This window comes from Chelmon rostratus, chromosome 2 (genome assembly GCF_017976325.1).
Source record: "Chelmon rostratus isolate fCheRos1 chromosome 2, fCheRos1.pri, whole genome shotgun sequence".
NCBI lineage: Eukaryota > Metazoa > Chordata > Actinopteri > Chaetodontiformes > Chaetodontidae > Chelmon > Chelmon rostratus.
The window spans coordinates 5,586,198-5,600,885 of record NC_055659.1 but is presented as its reverse complement, the minus strand read 5'-3'; the positions used below and the strand labels follow the sequence as shown (position 1 = coordinate 5,600,885).

The 14,688-nt window shown below is 42.2% G+C and overlaps 2 protein-coding genes across 2 annotated transcripts; both read left to right on the top strand.

Moving 5' to 3' along the window:
- The first annotated feature begins 270 nt into the window (after positions 1-270).
- On the top strand, positions 271-2,426 carry rps23 (ribosomal protein S23). The gene is made up of 4 exons (XM_041957107.1): positions 271-356; positions 1,366-1,525; positions 1,959-2,079; positions 2,237-2,426. The coding sequence occupies exons 1-4, from the start codon at positions 353-355 to the stop codon at positions 2,381-2,383; spliced, it is 432 nt and encodes a 143-aa protein (XP_041813041.1). The 5' UTR covers positions 271-352; the 3' UTR covers positions 2,384-2,426.
- A 1,856-nt stretch (positions 2,427-4,282) lies between these two features.
- Positions 4,283-10,607, top strand: LOC121623258 (dynein heavy chain 12, axonemal-like). The gene is made up of 12 exons (XM_041960490.1): positions 4,283-4,333; positions 4,866-5,030; positions 5,284-5,336; positions 5,646-5,780; positions 5,884-6,042; positions 6,706-6,951; positions 7,966-8,137; positions 8,251-8,356; positions 8,861-9,040; positions 9,598-9,726; positions 9,912-10,040; positions 10,446-10,607. Exons 2-12 carry the CDS (start codon positions 4,891-4,893, stop codon positions 10,605-10,607), a joined length of 1,611 nt encoding a protein of 536 aa, XP_041816424.1. The 5' UTR covers positions 4,283-4,333; positions 4,866-4,890.
- Positions 10,608-14,688: the final 4,081 nt, after the last annotated feature.

The window sequence follows — 14,688 nt, the reverse complement described above, 5'->3', positions numbered from 1 at the left end:
GTAAAATAAAAATTTTAAACAAATGATAGGCCTATTTAATAAAACAAAGTATTCATGGATTGAATGTAGGCTAAGATGAAAAGCCTCAGTTTGGAGTAACCTTTAAAAGTCTACATTCACGTACATAGCTGTTATATAGATATGGAACTAACGCATTCCATGTTTTGTTCTGCATAAAAAAATAATAAAGTTGTACTAAAAATGCAGACAAAAAAATCGGTATTGTTCTCCATTCGTGTGATAATTTCAGTCAGGCATTTTTATAGCCACGCCCGAATTGGGTCCTCCGACTAGACATTGCCGCGGTGCATCCTGGGTCCTTCCTTTCCATCCCAGGCTCGTTTCAGCAATCATGGGTACGGTTCTAACTCAATCCTAAATACCGAGTAATTCTTTATACTGCAGTGATTTTTCATGTCGATGTCGTATATGAATGTCTAAAAAACTATTTTTGATGTGTTTATCAAGGAAAAACTCCACTGTCAATTAAAAAAAAACGGACCGTTTACGGGTCCCTCTCCCCGCAACGTGGAGCGGCCATAATACGTCTGAACTGCGAAGCACTAGCGGCATGTTAGCATAATTAGCTGAACATAGCATACGATTCTATTCCAAATGAGATGGTTGCTGGTTATGTTATAGTATTGAATTGAATTGTGTGGCTGGATAAAGAAATAACCAACTTCACTATTTAACTATAGAAATTCTTGGACTGTGACTGCCTGCAAGGCTGAATAACGTAATTCTTAAGTTAGCGCCCCTCGCAGTTGCTAATGTTAAGCGTCGTACACTTGTCTCCGTGTAGTTGTCATAACCGGCGGTAGGTTTTGGGAAAATGCTGTGATAAAACTCAGAGGGTAATTATGCGAGTGAACAAGATCACAAGATCATGTAAGTATTAATGAACTGTAAAGTCAAATGTCGTAAACTCAGGCAGCTTAACAAGGCTGTTAAGATAGCTGTAGTTAGCTTGACTCAATGCATTTAGCTGAACTCTGACAGATCGTCACTCAGTGTTCAGTCCGTCTTTACTGCAGTTTCTCGTGTAGTAATTATCTGTAGATTTTTTACTTTGTGGGTGTGTAATCGCTGTGATATCTGTATAAACTATCCATGTATGTGGCAGACATTGTCAGGCAGTGGTCACAGTCCATCTCATGTATAACATTACACTCTAGCGTCTACTGGTGTTATTGAAAAATATATTTCAAGTTATGTCTCCTGGGACATTTTGTGAAATTATAAGAGTTTGTTAAACCATGAAAACCCCTGTTTTTGGTCCTGTAAGGGTCATTTTAACCTTATTTTTATTGATAATTGTGTCTTCTTACTAACTTTTAAATCCGTCTTGTCTGTTTCTCACAGGAAAGTGTCGTGGTCTGCGCACAGCCAGGAAGCTCCGTAACCACCGCCGTGAGCAGAAATGGCACGATAAACAGTACAAGAAGGCCCATCTGGGCACAGCCCTGAAGGCTAACCCCTTCGGAGGAGCCTCCCACGCCAAGGGCATTGTCCTTGAGAAAGTGTAAGCATCATGACACCTACCGAACAGCAAACTTTTGAAGAGATGGCTTGTCATTTTTGGCTCTTGACCTTTGCCTCTTTCGATAAAGTCACCCCCCCTTTTGCAGTCAATGTTAGTATTCCTGTGAAGTATTGAGGTACTTGTTTGCAGTTTTTAACACCTTCATGTTTTTAGTTTTGACACTTTGCCGCATTGCGGTGTGTTCTACCTCTTAAGAGCTGTTATCAGGGCCAAACAGGTCCATTTGAATTTTATCTATTTTCTTGTTTCTTCTGATTTATTGCTGACTTCATGCCCTGTGAATGAAAATCACAGGAAATAAGAAAACCTGTGCAGAGGGTATTTACAGGACAGACCTACATGAAACATGTATGCCCCTGTCATTTTCTTCCGTGCAGTTTCAGTTAAAGAGTGTTGTGTTTCCCTTCTGCAGTGGTGTAGAGGCTAAGCAGCCCAACTCTGCCATCAGGAAGTGTGTGAGAGTTCAGCTCATCAAAAACGGCAAGAAGATCACTGCCTTCGTCCCCAACGACGGTTGCCTCAACTTCATTGAGGTAAATGCTCGTCCTCCATGCATTTCAACACCTGAACAAGCAGTAGTGGTGCAGCTTGTGACTTGTTTAGTTATCCCCGCTTAGTTGACATTATTTGTCACTCATTTCCCCTTCCTTTTCTCTCCCTCTCACCACCCTCTATCCTTTGGTCCTGCAGGAGAACGATGAGGTTCTGGTGGCAGGATTTGGACGTAAAGGTCACGCCGTGGGTGACATTCCTGGAGTTCGTTTTAAGGTGGTCAAGGTGGCCAATGTGTCCCTGCTGGCACTCTACAAAGGCAAGAAGGAGAGACCCAGGTCATAAACAGTTGATGCAGAAAATAAAATAAACACATTTTCAAATATAATCTATTCTCTGTTCTCATTTGTTTGTCACGCACAGTTGTTACTTTCAGTGGACTTAAAAGGCATTAAAATTAGTCTAAATACTTTCAAATTTTTCTTTCTGAAGCAAATTTGTGTGCTCAGTGCAATTTTTTTCCAAGCTCCCAGTCATCTGACAAATTCTTCATTTAAAGGCTGCAGTAATCCATCAAGCCAGAGTTGGGAACGTTGTTTTTACTGAAATGGGTTGTTGCATGATTTGCTTAAAATTGTTATTTTTTGAGTATTGAGCCCAAAACAAAAAATTGGAAGGAAAATTATGGTCCTGAAAGATCTCATTTTACATGTCATTTAAGTAAACTGCATTTACATAGCACACACACTGAAATGAGTACATTTTGATTTTCCAGTATCCTTTATAACAATGCCTTGTATACACACAAAACATTTTGTGACATTGGGAGCTCTGTAGTAAAGAGACTAAGCTTGAAATTCTGCTTTTGGGGTATATGTTCACATGGCCATTGTAGACTGCTGAAATGACTGAATATCTGTACCATCAGAAGCAACGTGAGATGGAGGATTGTAAAACTTCGTCTGTGCTGTGGCTCTGTAGTATGACTGTGTTGTTCCTGTGGACTGGAAGCGAATTGTGTCATATCTTCAAGCAGCCTGAACTTCAGCAGACAGATTTAGCTTGAACCTTGAACATGTTCTTTTTGACCTCCAGTCGGATTCAGCAGATGATCAGTCCAGGGGGGCGTTGGCATGGGAATCTGAGGATTGTTGGTTCAAGTCCAGTGTTAGAAAAAACAAAACAATCTAAAAAATTGACGACAATTGGACGAGCAGTTTTCCCAAATTTCCAAAAATATCAGGTTTACTGTTTGTTAATGGGTTTTTGCAATTTGATTAATTGCAATTTACACCTATCATGTAATTGGTAATGAACTGCACTTCTATAGCACTTTTCTACTGTCATGGACAATTTGCAAGGTGCCGGCCTGCCCGTCAGGAGTAAGTTTGTGTTCATTGTCTATCTTTGATGTGTGGACAGGAGGAACCGGGGATTAAACTGCCAGCCCTGCTGTTCGTGCCACAGCTGTCGCACTCGCCAATTTTCTTTCAGGCAGAAAGTCAAATAGTTTGATAATTCATGAATCGTTTTTTCAAGCAGATATGTTAAAGCAAATGTTCTCTGGCTCTCCTGCTTTTCCATTGTGAGGATTTTCTCTGTTTTATTTTAAACTGAACATCTTTGGCTTTTCGGACGGTTGATCATCACCTGGGACTGTGGTGAGGGACACTATTTCCTTACATTTTATAGACGGAGCAAATAATCGATTCATCTAATAAGGAGTTGGCAGATGAATCGATGAAGTGGGAGATTGATGGTGAGAGGGTCTATATACTCTACACAGAGTGCAGGCAGTCCAGATATGAGGTCAGCAGGGGCCAGACGCAAAATACACATGTAAATCCAGCCGTGGTCTGCCCTGTAGTGCCACTGTCTGCTGATCAGGTCAGTGCATAAACTTAGCTGCAGGGGGTAAATATAGCAACATGTATCAGATCGCCTCAACCAGAGCGCTGAAGCTGAAGAGCTGAAACACTGAGGTCTGGGAATGAATCTCCACTTTCTTTCCTTTAGTATTACTGTTAAACTTTGCAGACACTGTTCCAAAAGTCTGTTTGAATCTTGAGTGTGAATCACACGCACTCTACGGATCGGCAGGCAGTTGGCTTCTGCTGTTTAAACATGGGTTCATTGATGGAACCCATGTAGGTTTACAGGTCTGGTTTCAACCCCAGGTCTGACCTCTGCTCCTCCAGCCATCTTCAGCAGCAACAACAGATCCTCTTTTAATCTGCAGGGACTCCACAGGCGAGTAGAGGGAACCCAAACAACGACCGAGCACAAAACCTGAAGGTAAACAAGCCCACAGCCACAGAGTCAAGTCTGTTTTTAAATGTCCTGTTAATCCTTCTGTCTTCACTGATCACTGCATGACCAATATATTCTGAATTCCTGTACAGTATTTGTAAATTACAAAATTACTACAGTTTCGTTAAGGTTAGTTAAGCCTGTTTTGATCACATAATGAGGAAAGCCAACATCAGTTTGGTGTGGGAGATGTTGGAAGAGCCCTGATGTCAACTCCAAACACCTGCGATGAACTGAAACGCCAACAGGGATCCAGACCCGATCACCCAACATCAGTGTTGGACCTCACTAATGCTCGCATCCCTGCAGCCATGTTCAACATGTGGTGGAAAGACTTTCCAAGAAAGTGGAGGCAGTGATATCAGCAGATTGATGGTTTTCACAAGTTCAGCTATCGCACATGTCCAAATACTTATGGCCATGTGGTGCACATAATGTACTGAAAAGGCATACAGCTAAACATGCACACTCAAGTTCAGTGAATACTCCTTCACAAAAAGTTTCCCTTTTTGAGCAGGGCCAGGACCTTTTATGTGGACATCATGGAGTTTGAGCGATTTGGGACGGAGGACGATGATGACGAGGACGATGCAGCTATCCAGTACATGATTGAACAGAGTCTGCAGGAGAGCAGCAAACAGAGGGAAACCCACCGAGACTCCACAGCACGAGGCTGCAGGAGGTCAGTCTGACACAAACCGAGATTATTAATATTTCTCTCAGAAGTTTGTTTGTCTTGGTGGAGAGAGTCAGACAGGATCAAACTTCTGCACGTTCCTTCACTGTCCTCCATCCTGATCGTCTCGATGCAACTTAAAGTGCCAAATCTGTGAAGCTTCACTGCCGACAAAAGGCATGAAAATATTATCAGCCAAGTCAGACATGCTCAGTTTCACAGAACATTTAACACAGTTAGTGATCTTGTTTCCTCACAGCTCTGAGCCTGAGTCTGCAGACAGCAACACGATCTTCACTGCGATAAGACAAGGTGAGGATGCATGGCAGGTAACAAGGTGAATCCTTTCCCACTGGAATAGAATGCAAATTAAACAGTCAGGTATTTAAATTTGATCATGCTCTCAGAAATGTTTCATGACAAATTTTGGAGAAGCTTTAAGATGTTTGACTCAGCCGCTTCTGTGTCTATACAAGACGAGCTTCTGTCTGCACAAAGCAAAGACTGAGATCAGAATCCATTGACAGTTTTGGTGTTGCTGACTCTGGCTAACTCTGTGGGGACGGCCAGGTGTGCCAGATGACTGAAGATTGACACCTCTCTGTCCATCCCTCCCTCCAGGTAAGGAGAAGCTCTTGAAGGATCTGTGTGTCCGGCAGAGAGACAAGTTTTCACAGACAGACAGCCGAGGTTGGACTCCTCTCCACGAAGCCGCGGCTCAGAGCAACCAAACCATCCTGGAGCTCACATTCAAAGGTTCCTACTCGCTTTATACTACTTCTGTGCTGCTTCACAGTCACGCAAAAGCCCTTTAATGAAGCAGAGGTGTGATCAAACATTGAAGTGTCCTGCTGTCCAGGTTCAGGCCCAGGCTCTGTGGAGTGTCGTACTCCTCGTGGGCAGACTCCTCTCTTCCTGGCAGTTGAACGAGGGCTGTTAGAAAACGCCTCCTTCCTCCTCCAACACGGAGCTCAGCCGGACAGCCAAGACCAGGACCAGGACTCACCGCTGCTTGTAGGTAGGCTGACCAACATTTCACTTCCTCAAATCCTGTAGAGCTGCTGCTGATATTTTAATATATCAGTAGATTATTATTACTCGCGCATTCATGTAAAAGCAGGATTTTACCGTTGTAGTTATTTTCTCTATTTATCGATTGACTGTTTTTGTGAGAAATGGAGTCACAATTAACCAAAATCCTCCAATAGTTCAAACTGCAACTTAATTAAAAAAATCATTAAAATAAGAGAAAGGAAGAGCAGCAGATATTCACATCTGGGAAGCTGGAACCATGAAATGTTTTTGCATGAAATGTGACTGAAGTGATTATCATAATAATTGCCAATTAATTTTCTGTCAATCGACTAATTGATTAATCTGCTGTACTTGTAGAAACTGTTGGATATTTTATAACAAAGCATCATGTTTTATATGATCTTCATATGTTTTTAATCAAACATTTAAATAACCAGGAACTAAAGCGGTCAAATGATTGTAGTGGATTAAAAAATAGAAAGCGGCATGAATCAAAAGACTAAAGCAAAGTACAAGTACCTCTAATTTGTACTTCAGTACAGTACTTGAGTAAATGTACTTTGCTACATTTCACCACTGACAAACTCTGGCTACTAACCAGTCATAAGTTTAGTGACATCTGGCGTGTTTTTAACCTCCGCTGCAGCGATCCGTTCAGACCGCACTGACCTGGTGAAGCTGCTGCTGCTGCGGGGCTCCAGGGTGAACCAGGAGTGCTGCCACGGCCGCCGTCCCCTCCACGAGGCCTCACGGTTGGGCAAAGCGGCACTGGTGACCCTGCTACTGGGGGCCGGAGCACAAACAGACCCTCGCAGCCACTACGGCCTCACGCCGCTGGCACTGGCCGCTCAGGGAGGACACCTGGAGGTGGTGGAGGCTCTCCTGAAGAAAGGTGAGCGAGCAGGGATGGCTGCACAGTTTAACCCTCACTACCCACACAGTCTGTGATTTATTTATTTTTAACAGGGGCGATGGCCCAAACCCTGACCCAACTTAATACTGACCCTGACCCTGACCCTATAATAAAAACTACGTCTGTATTCATGTCTCCTCTAAAATATTTCGCTCCAGAGGTGGTTTGGTCTCAGGTGTATTTTCAGCAGCACAGATGCAACTGAACAATCACAGAAATATTAAAGGAGTGTTACAGGAATACAACAGGCAGCAGTGTGACTCTATGATCCTCTAACTCTTCCATAACTACATGTTGCTGCTTGTCACTTTGCTCATGAAGGTCACACAACTCCATAAAGAAAAATATGCAATTACAAATCTATAAATCTACTAATCGTGGTACTTCCACACCACAGACAGCACCATGGATTTAACACAGCACAGCAAGGCTGCAGATGTTTCATCATACAAACCTCAGTCAGATAAAGGATCAGACAAGACGCAGATCAACTGAACAACCCCTCTGCCCCTACACTGTCAATGCTTGTGATGCATTGTGGTTATTTTGCTAACAAGGGGGATGGCATCCCCCTCATATCGCCTACTGGATGTACCTATATATTATCGGCGCAGTACATTGTAGTTGGCCGAGGGATTTGTGATGTGACTTAAATTAATATAGCAAATATAAGTACAATTATGTAATTTACTTGAATATTACTTCAATTCCACAATTGTACATTTCAGGCATTGTCCTTTTGACTCCACTACGTTTACTTAATAGTGACTTAAAGTTACTTTGCAGATTAAGATAAAAAATTAAATTAAATAAAGCTAAAAAAATACACATGCTGCTTAAATTCTACCTCCTAATGAGTGCTTTCCCTTTTGATCATGCTGTGCTGCTCTGTAAAAACATGCTGTGAAGTTCAGCTGCAGCTAAATCGAGTGGGTATTTTCCTGACCTACAGTGTTTTCTGTACAGACTTCCCTCATGTTGTTTGTCCTGCAGGGGCGGACGTCCTGTCCCAGGCGCAGGATGAGGCATCCATCTTGTACGAGGCGTCCTCGTCTGGTAATCCATCTGTCATCAGCCTGTTGCTGGAATACGGCGCCGATGCCAATGTCGCCAAACACACGGGACACATGCCGATCCACCGCGTGGCACACAGAGGACACCTGCAGTAATTGTTCAAGTCTTTCCTTTGAAGCAGATATCATATTTATGAGCTCATCGTTTCATTCTGCAAAGCAGCATTGGATAAATGTAGTGTGTGTGTGTGTGTGTGTTCCTCAGAGCCCTGAAGCTGCTGATTCCGGTCACATCTGTTGGAGAGGTAAATGACAGCGGGATGAGTCCTCTACACTCTGCTGCTGCAGGAGGACACACACACTGCCTCAAGGTGTGTGTGTGTGTGTGTGTGTGTGTGTGTGTGTGTTGTGAGTCTCAAAAATGTTAGACAACTTTTCATATTGCATCCAGCTGTTTGATGTTGTATCCTGTAACATCACATTATTCCACATCATATCGTATCATATCACATCCTTTTCTATTGTGTTGTTTTATATTCTATACTGTTGCATCACATCCTGTCATACCAGCTTGTATCATATTGTATTGGGGCTGTAAGTGATTATTTTTTCTATCAATCAATCAGCCGATTGTGTTTATTAAAGTCACTCACTTCAGCCGACCAACATCCCAAAAGATATTTAGTTTAGTGTCATGACGAGCAGAAGCGTTAAACTGTCACATCTGAGAAGCTGCAACCAGAAAATGTTGAATGTTGCTGCAGCTTTTTGTGTATAACAATTCTTGGAAAATACTTGTTTCTGATTGGCTGACAGGTATCTGTTAAACACAGTTCAGCAATAACTGAATGTCCCTCCTCCCCGACTCCCATCAGGCCTTGCTGGATGCAGGCTACGACCCAAACTACATGCTCCATCCCTGGGTCCGCCGCAACTATGACGACGAGAGGAAGTCGGCGCTCTTCTTCGCTGTCTCCAATAATGACGTGCCGTCAGCCAAGCTGCTGCTGGAGGGCGGGGCCATGGCCAACCAAGACCCAGTCAAATGTCTGCAGGTACGTGTGTGTGTGTGTGTGTGTGTGTGTGTTACAGTATCAACACATCGTCATGACTCACCGCAGGCTTCTGGGGAAAAGGATGGAAAAGGAAAAGTACTTTCTCCTAAACATATTAAACCTTTCGTGAGATGGGAGGATGGATATGAAGCTCATGTCTGTGTGTTCAGCACAGCTGGAATGAGGCTGTGGTTAGCTTAGCTTAGCATAAAGCAGTGGGAATCTGTTAACCTGGCTAAATCTACAGTTCAAAAACACACCTACCAACAACTCTACAGCTCACTTTTACAGGGAGGGTTTTACAGGGAGTTATGCGCACTGACTCTATGCAGCTTCCTGTTGTCATCATGAGGTTGCCAGGTTTGGTACCATTATGCTTGCACAGAAAGCAAAATCAAAACATGCTGCACAGAAATATTGGCTGGATGTATCATTGTTTGTTAAGAAACATCAACACCAGTGATGGCTATGTTGGATGCTTTGTCGATCCCTGAGCAATAAAACCTCAAAACACCAACAGAAAACCCTGTTGCTGACCCAATGACTGTGTCTTTAAGGTTGCTCTGCGTTTGGGCAACTATGAGTTGATCAACCTGTTGCTGAGGTTTGGAGCCAATGTCAACTATTACTGCAGAGTAAACACAACACACTTCCCCTCAGCCCTGCAGTATGCTCTCAAGGACGAGGTAAACTGTTGCTTTTATTATCATTATCATTACTGAAGCATTTTACAAAAACATTCATTTGAATTCACAGATGATCCAGCAATCAGCAGCTTTATTAACTTTACTTTACAGCACCTTTTGAGAGGAGAGCTACTTCTGAATTAAATCTGGCCTGTCGTGTGTGTGTGTGTGTGTGTGTGTGTTAGGTGGTCCTGAGGATGCTGTGCAACTATGGTTACAATGTGTACCGCTGCTTTGACTGTCCCTATGGCAACGAACCCCACATCCCTGAAGGCTACGAGGGGTGGACTAACACTGTGATCAAAGACACCTTGGTAATGAACGGGACCTCAGCAGGTTGTGGGGGGGGCGCTTTTGCATTTCTCTTAGGTTGTCCTACACGCTTGGAAGAGGAGAGTGAGCAGAGTGGTGTTCAGCTGGCTGCATTCTGCAACTTCACCACTAGATGCCACTAAATCTGAAACACTGGCCCTGTTGTATCTATAAACAAGTTACTTAAAGCTGCATGAAGTGATTTTTTTGGCCACTTGGGGGCAGCAGAACAAGCTGAAAACACACAACACTGACAAATTATGATCTTATAAAGTATACATGTTAACAACTACCTGCTTCCACATCCAGCCCACACAGAGCAACATTATCATCCCGTCATGATGAACCTGAAGCTCAGTCAGACCTGTGATGTCAAACTCTTGTGTTGAACCTGTCTGTCAGTGCAGTTCTGCGAGGTGATCACTCTCTCCTGGCTGAAGCACCTCTCAGGTCAGGTGGTTCGCATCCTGTTGGACTACGTGGATCATGTGACCTTGTGCTCCAAGCTGAAGGCGTCGGTGATGGAGCAGCAGCAGTGGCCTGACATCTGCAGGCTTCAAGGTAAATGAAGTGAGGCTTCATCAGTCGCTGCCTGCAGACAAATGAGAAACAAGAATGCAACCAGTGGTTAGTTAACCCTTCCTCTCTATGCTCCCTCCTCCTCCTCACAAGAGAGCGCTCGCTGTCTGCAGCATCTCTGTCGTCTGCAGATCCGTCGTTGTCTCGGTCGCCTTCGTCTCCGGTCGCCTGTCTTCATGAGCTTCCTGCCATTGCCGGGGCGACTGAAGGACTACATCCTGTACCGGGAGTATGACCTGTACGGCCAGCAGAGCAACACGCCGGGGTGACGAAGGAGTGAGGACACAGACTGAATTCAAGCAAAGTGATAAAATATGTCAAAATATCTGCAGACATTCAAATCACACTTTAAAGCCAATTTTTCTGTGAACATGTTTTCCACATCATACATCTATTTAACCATCAGAGCCAAAAGAAATGTTATTTTTTATTTTATTGTAAGTCTTTTTTCATAAAAGGATAGAAAATAAAAAATGAACAACAAATATCTATCTCATATTTGTTTGTTTGTTGATTTAAAATTTACATCTTTTCATTATCAAGAGATCTCAACCACCCAATGATGATATTCCTGTTTCCAAGGTGATGAATCCAATCAACTCTGCAAACAATACATGGTTTTCACAGGATACGAGGGGGTATGAAAAACATTTGCATCTGATACAGTTTCATAGGTCTCATAAAATGAAAATACTCAAGTGAAGTACAAGTACCATGAATTTGTACGCTGTGTCTTTCTGTCACTCGATTCCAACACAAAAGCACCAGCCAAATCATTATATATACGACAGTGGAAACACTACCACTTTCCTCCACAGGGGCCGCCAAAGTCAACAAAATTAAAGTTTCTGTAGTAGCTTTAACTCTGAACATTTAGCAGCTGAGGAAGTATTTTTTTTAGTATCTGTTGGAGACCAAACCAGAGCAATAAGGCATGCGAATATTGGATTACGAACACGAACTCCAATGATGATGATAATGTTGCTCTGAGTCTGCTGGATGTGGACGTAGGAAATTGTTTATGAGCCATGACAACTACAAAAGATGAAAATGTCAGACGTGTGTTTTGATTCAGGTTTTTGTAGAGTTCTGCTAGTGGCATAAATAATTCTATGTTTTCTCTGTTATGTTTTTGAAATGATACTGCAAACATCATAAGTCTGCTTAATGCACATAATGCATTTGGTAAAGTCACATTAATTTTACAAATATTTTGATGAGTGGGCTATTGGTAAGTTATGCTACAATCATCATCATATTTAGGACTGTATGCTAAAATTCAAATACACATTACAACAGGTGATGAGGTCTTAAAGCTATTTATCTGTGAAATTAGCTTTGCCTAAAAATCTCCCACAAGAGTCAAAAAGCTCCAAAATATTCTTGAGAGAATAAAAATTATTTGAAACAAACAAACAAACAATACCTCAAAAGCTGCAAATACGAAACAGTATGAGGCCTCTATAAAAACTACATACATGTAAAGTAGGGCTAGTAGTAGGTTGTTGTATTAATACAGCAATTTCTACTTTTCATTAGACTGCCATTAATGTGGAAGCATAATAACCATTTATATCTATATATTCATTTTTTAAAAAATGAACAGCATTTATATATAACTATGTAGGAAGTCCCGGATAAGCAGAAGAAAATGGATGGATGGATGGATGGATATGTAGGAAATTTTCACCACTTTCTGAAACCAAACCTACACCCTCACCTGCTGGATTCACCTGCTCTGATTTACAAGTCTGAAACATTTCCTGCCTGCTGGACCTGTGATTTACTGTATATTACTGGTTTAATTCACAAAAAAAGAGAAAAGAATTAAAAATGAATTAATTTAAATGAATAGTCAGCACTGAAGCTTACCCAGCAGCTGAGTGGCCCTGTACCTTGAAATCTGGTAAAACAGCATCTACTGGTGGCATATGATGATGTCATGTATCTAAAATCCACAAAATTATTTCTGTGTAAAACAAACAAAAACAGGATGAAATGAGTGACATCAAAGCCACAGATTTTATTTTGACCCCTCAGAATTTCAAACACCTGTTTTTGAGGGGAAAAAAAGCTTTAAAATTTGAATACAGGATTAAATGATTCATGAGTATTCTTACATTTCAGACACACATTTGAGCTCTGCTGTCAGTCAGTAACAGATGTGAGCTGCGCACAGTAGGAAGTCCTGGAGGCCACCTTCAATGACCAGATCAGATGTGGGAAATCAGAGCTGTTTCAGGAGTGGTGATTGTCTGATGAACATGAGCTCTGGATCCCATCCAGCTGTTGATGTTGTGCTAAGAAAGCATCAAGACCTCTGAAGTTGATCAAGAGCCAACTTTGTGTGCAAGTTTTCAGGCATGCATGTGAGTGACTGCTGGTGATGCACATTTGGTCTGTTAGCTATGATTAGCATAAATGATGGTGCACGCAGTAGGCTTTGGTTAGCGTGAATGTGTCTGAATTATTAGTCCTATTTACAGTGTCAGGGTCTGTTTTCTCTCAGTCATACGGTCTTGATTATGAGCTACTCATGTGGTCAAGTCAAAATGATGATACACACTGAGCTGGTGGCTTTGGGTTTAAGGAGAGCACCACTGGTTTCACAACTCTGGGGTCCTGGGTAGTGCTAGAAAAGTTGTATAAAGCCTATTTTGTCACCAGAGGGCGCTCTGTGAAATGTGATGAATTACCTCAGGTGATGTCAGTTGAGTCAGCTGACTCCGAGTTTGAAAATGAGGAATATCTGAGGATGTGGAGTTTGAAAGAACTGATCTTACCAGACCTCTGTAGCCTGCTCCTCACTAAGGCTAGCAGCTGGAGGCTACATTAGCCGCTACTAGCATCACATGGCTGGATCTCTGACAGAACTGTCAGTGGTTAGGTTGCATTGTGGGTAATGCGGGCACCAGTCGTGCCTGTATCCCTCTCCCCTCATGTCATCTCGCCTTTCTAATAAAACACCATTAAATGCCCTGAAAAAGCCTCAAAAAAGAGGAGATGCTGTATAAAATATCCAAATTGCTTTAAGCTATGTCAATGTTTTGTGAGTAAAATCTGCTGAGTCTGGCAGAGTGTTGCATTCACAACAGTACAAACTAACCAAAGGCCTTACATCATAATCGTGACTTGACATCTCAGACTTGACAGCCTGATTACGAGAGAAGTGTCTCATAATTGAGATGCAGGGATCATAATTACGCAATGACGTCTCCATTATTGTTGTGAATGCTCTTCCATAATTATCTCACGTCTTTGACTTGAGTGCCTGCTGGTGTTTTTTTTACCTCTTCCTGGCAGAAATGAACTTCCACAAACTGATCTGGATGCAGTCAGTGAGCTCAGGGTGACCTCAGGAACTTTCACAGGAACTCTTGAGGAACATTTTCGCTGGAGGAGCCTGAGGAAGGATCTTCTGAGCGGTCCTGAACATCACAATCCTCGAGACTACAGCATGTGTTCAGCACTTATTCAGCCTGCAAGCAAACACCTGCTGCCATTTGTATCCATTCTAGGATTATGTATTACTAATCATTTTTTTATTATCAATTAGTCTGTTGGTTATTTCTTGAATAAGCGAACCTTGACATGTCTTGTTTCATGCAACCAACAGTCCCACTCGTAGAAGACAACCAAAAAGCATGTGAGAAGCTGAAACAACAGTATTTAAGCGTGGATTTTGTTCTTTTAAAAATGACTCATATTGAATAATCGATTATCAAAACTTCACAGATTAACTTTCCATTAACTGACTAATAGATTAATGGACTAATCGCTGCAGTTCCACTTGGGATGACAATTTAATAATGTTACTGACATTTAAGGACATTAATATAACCGACTTCCTGACTGCTCTGAAAATGAGTGAGTTAAGTGTGGAAATACAGTTCAAACATGACTTCTATGAACTGGTTACCTCCTAAAGCAGGAAAGCAGTCAGCAGATCCTTGTGACTTGCTTCTTTTCAGTCTCTTCCACCTCTGCACGTCTCCGCAATTTAAAGGTCAGACACCCACAACAGTCAGTAACAAAAAACAACCACTGTGTGCTGTTGTCTGAACAATATCT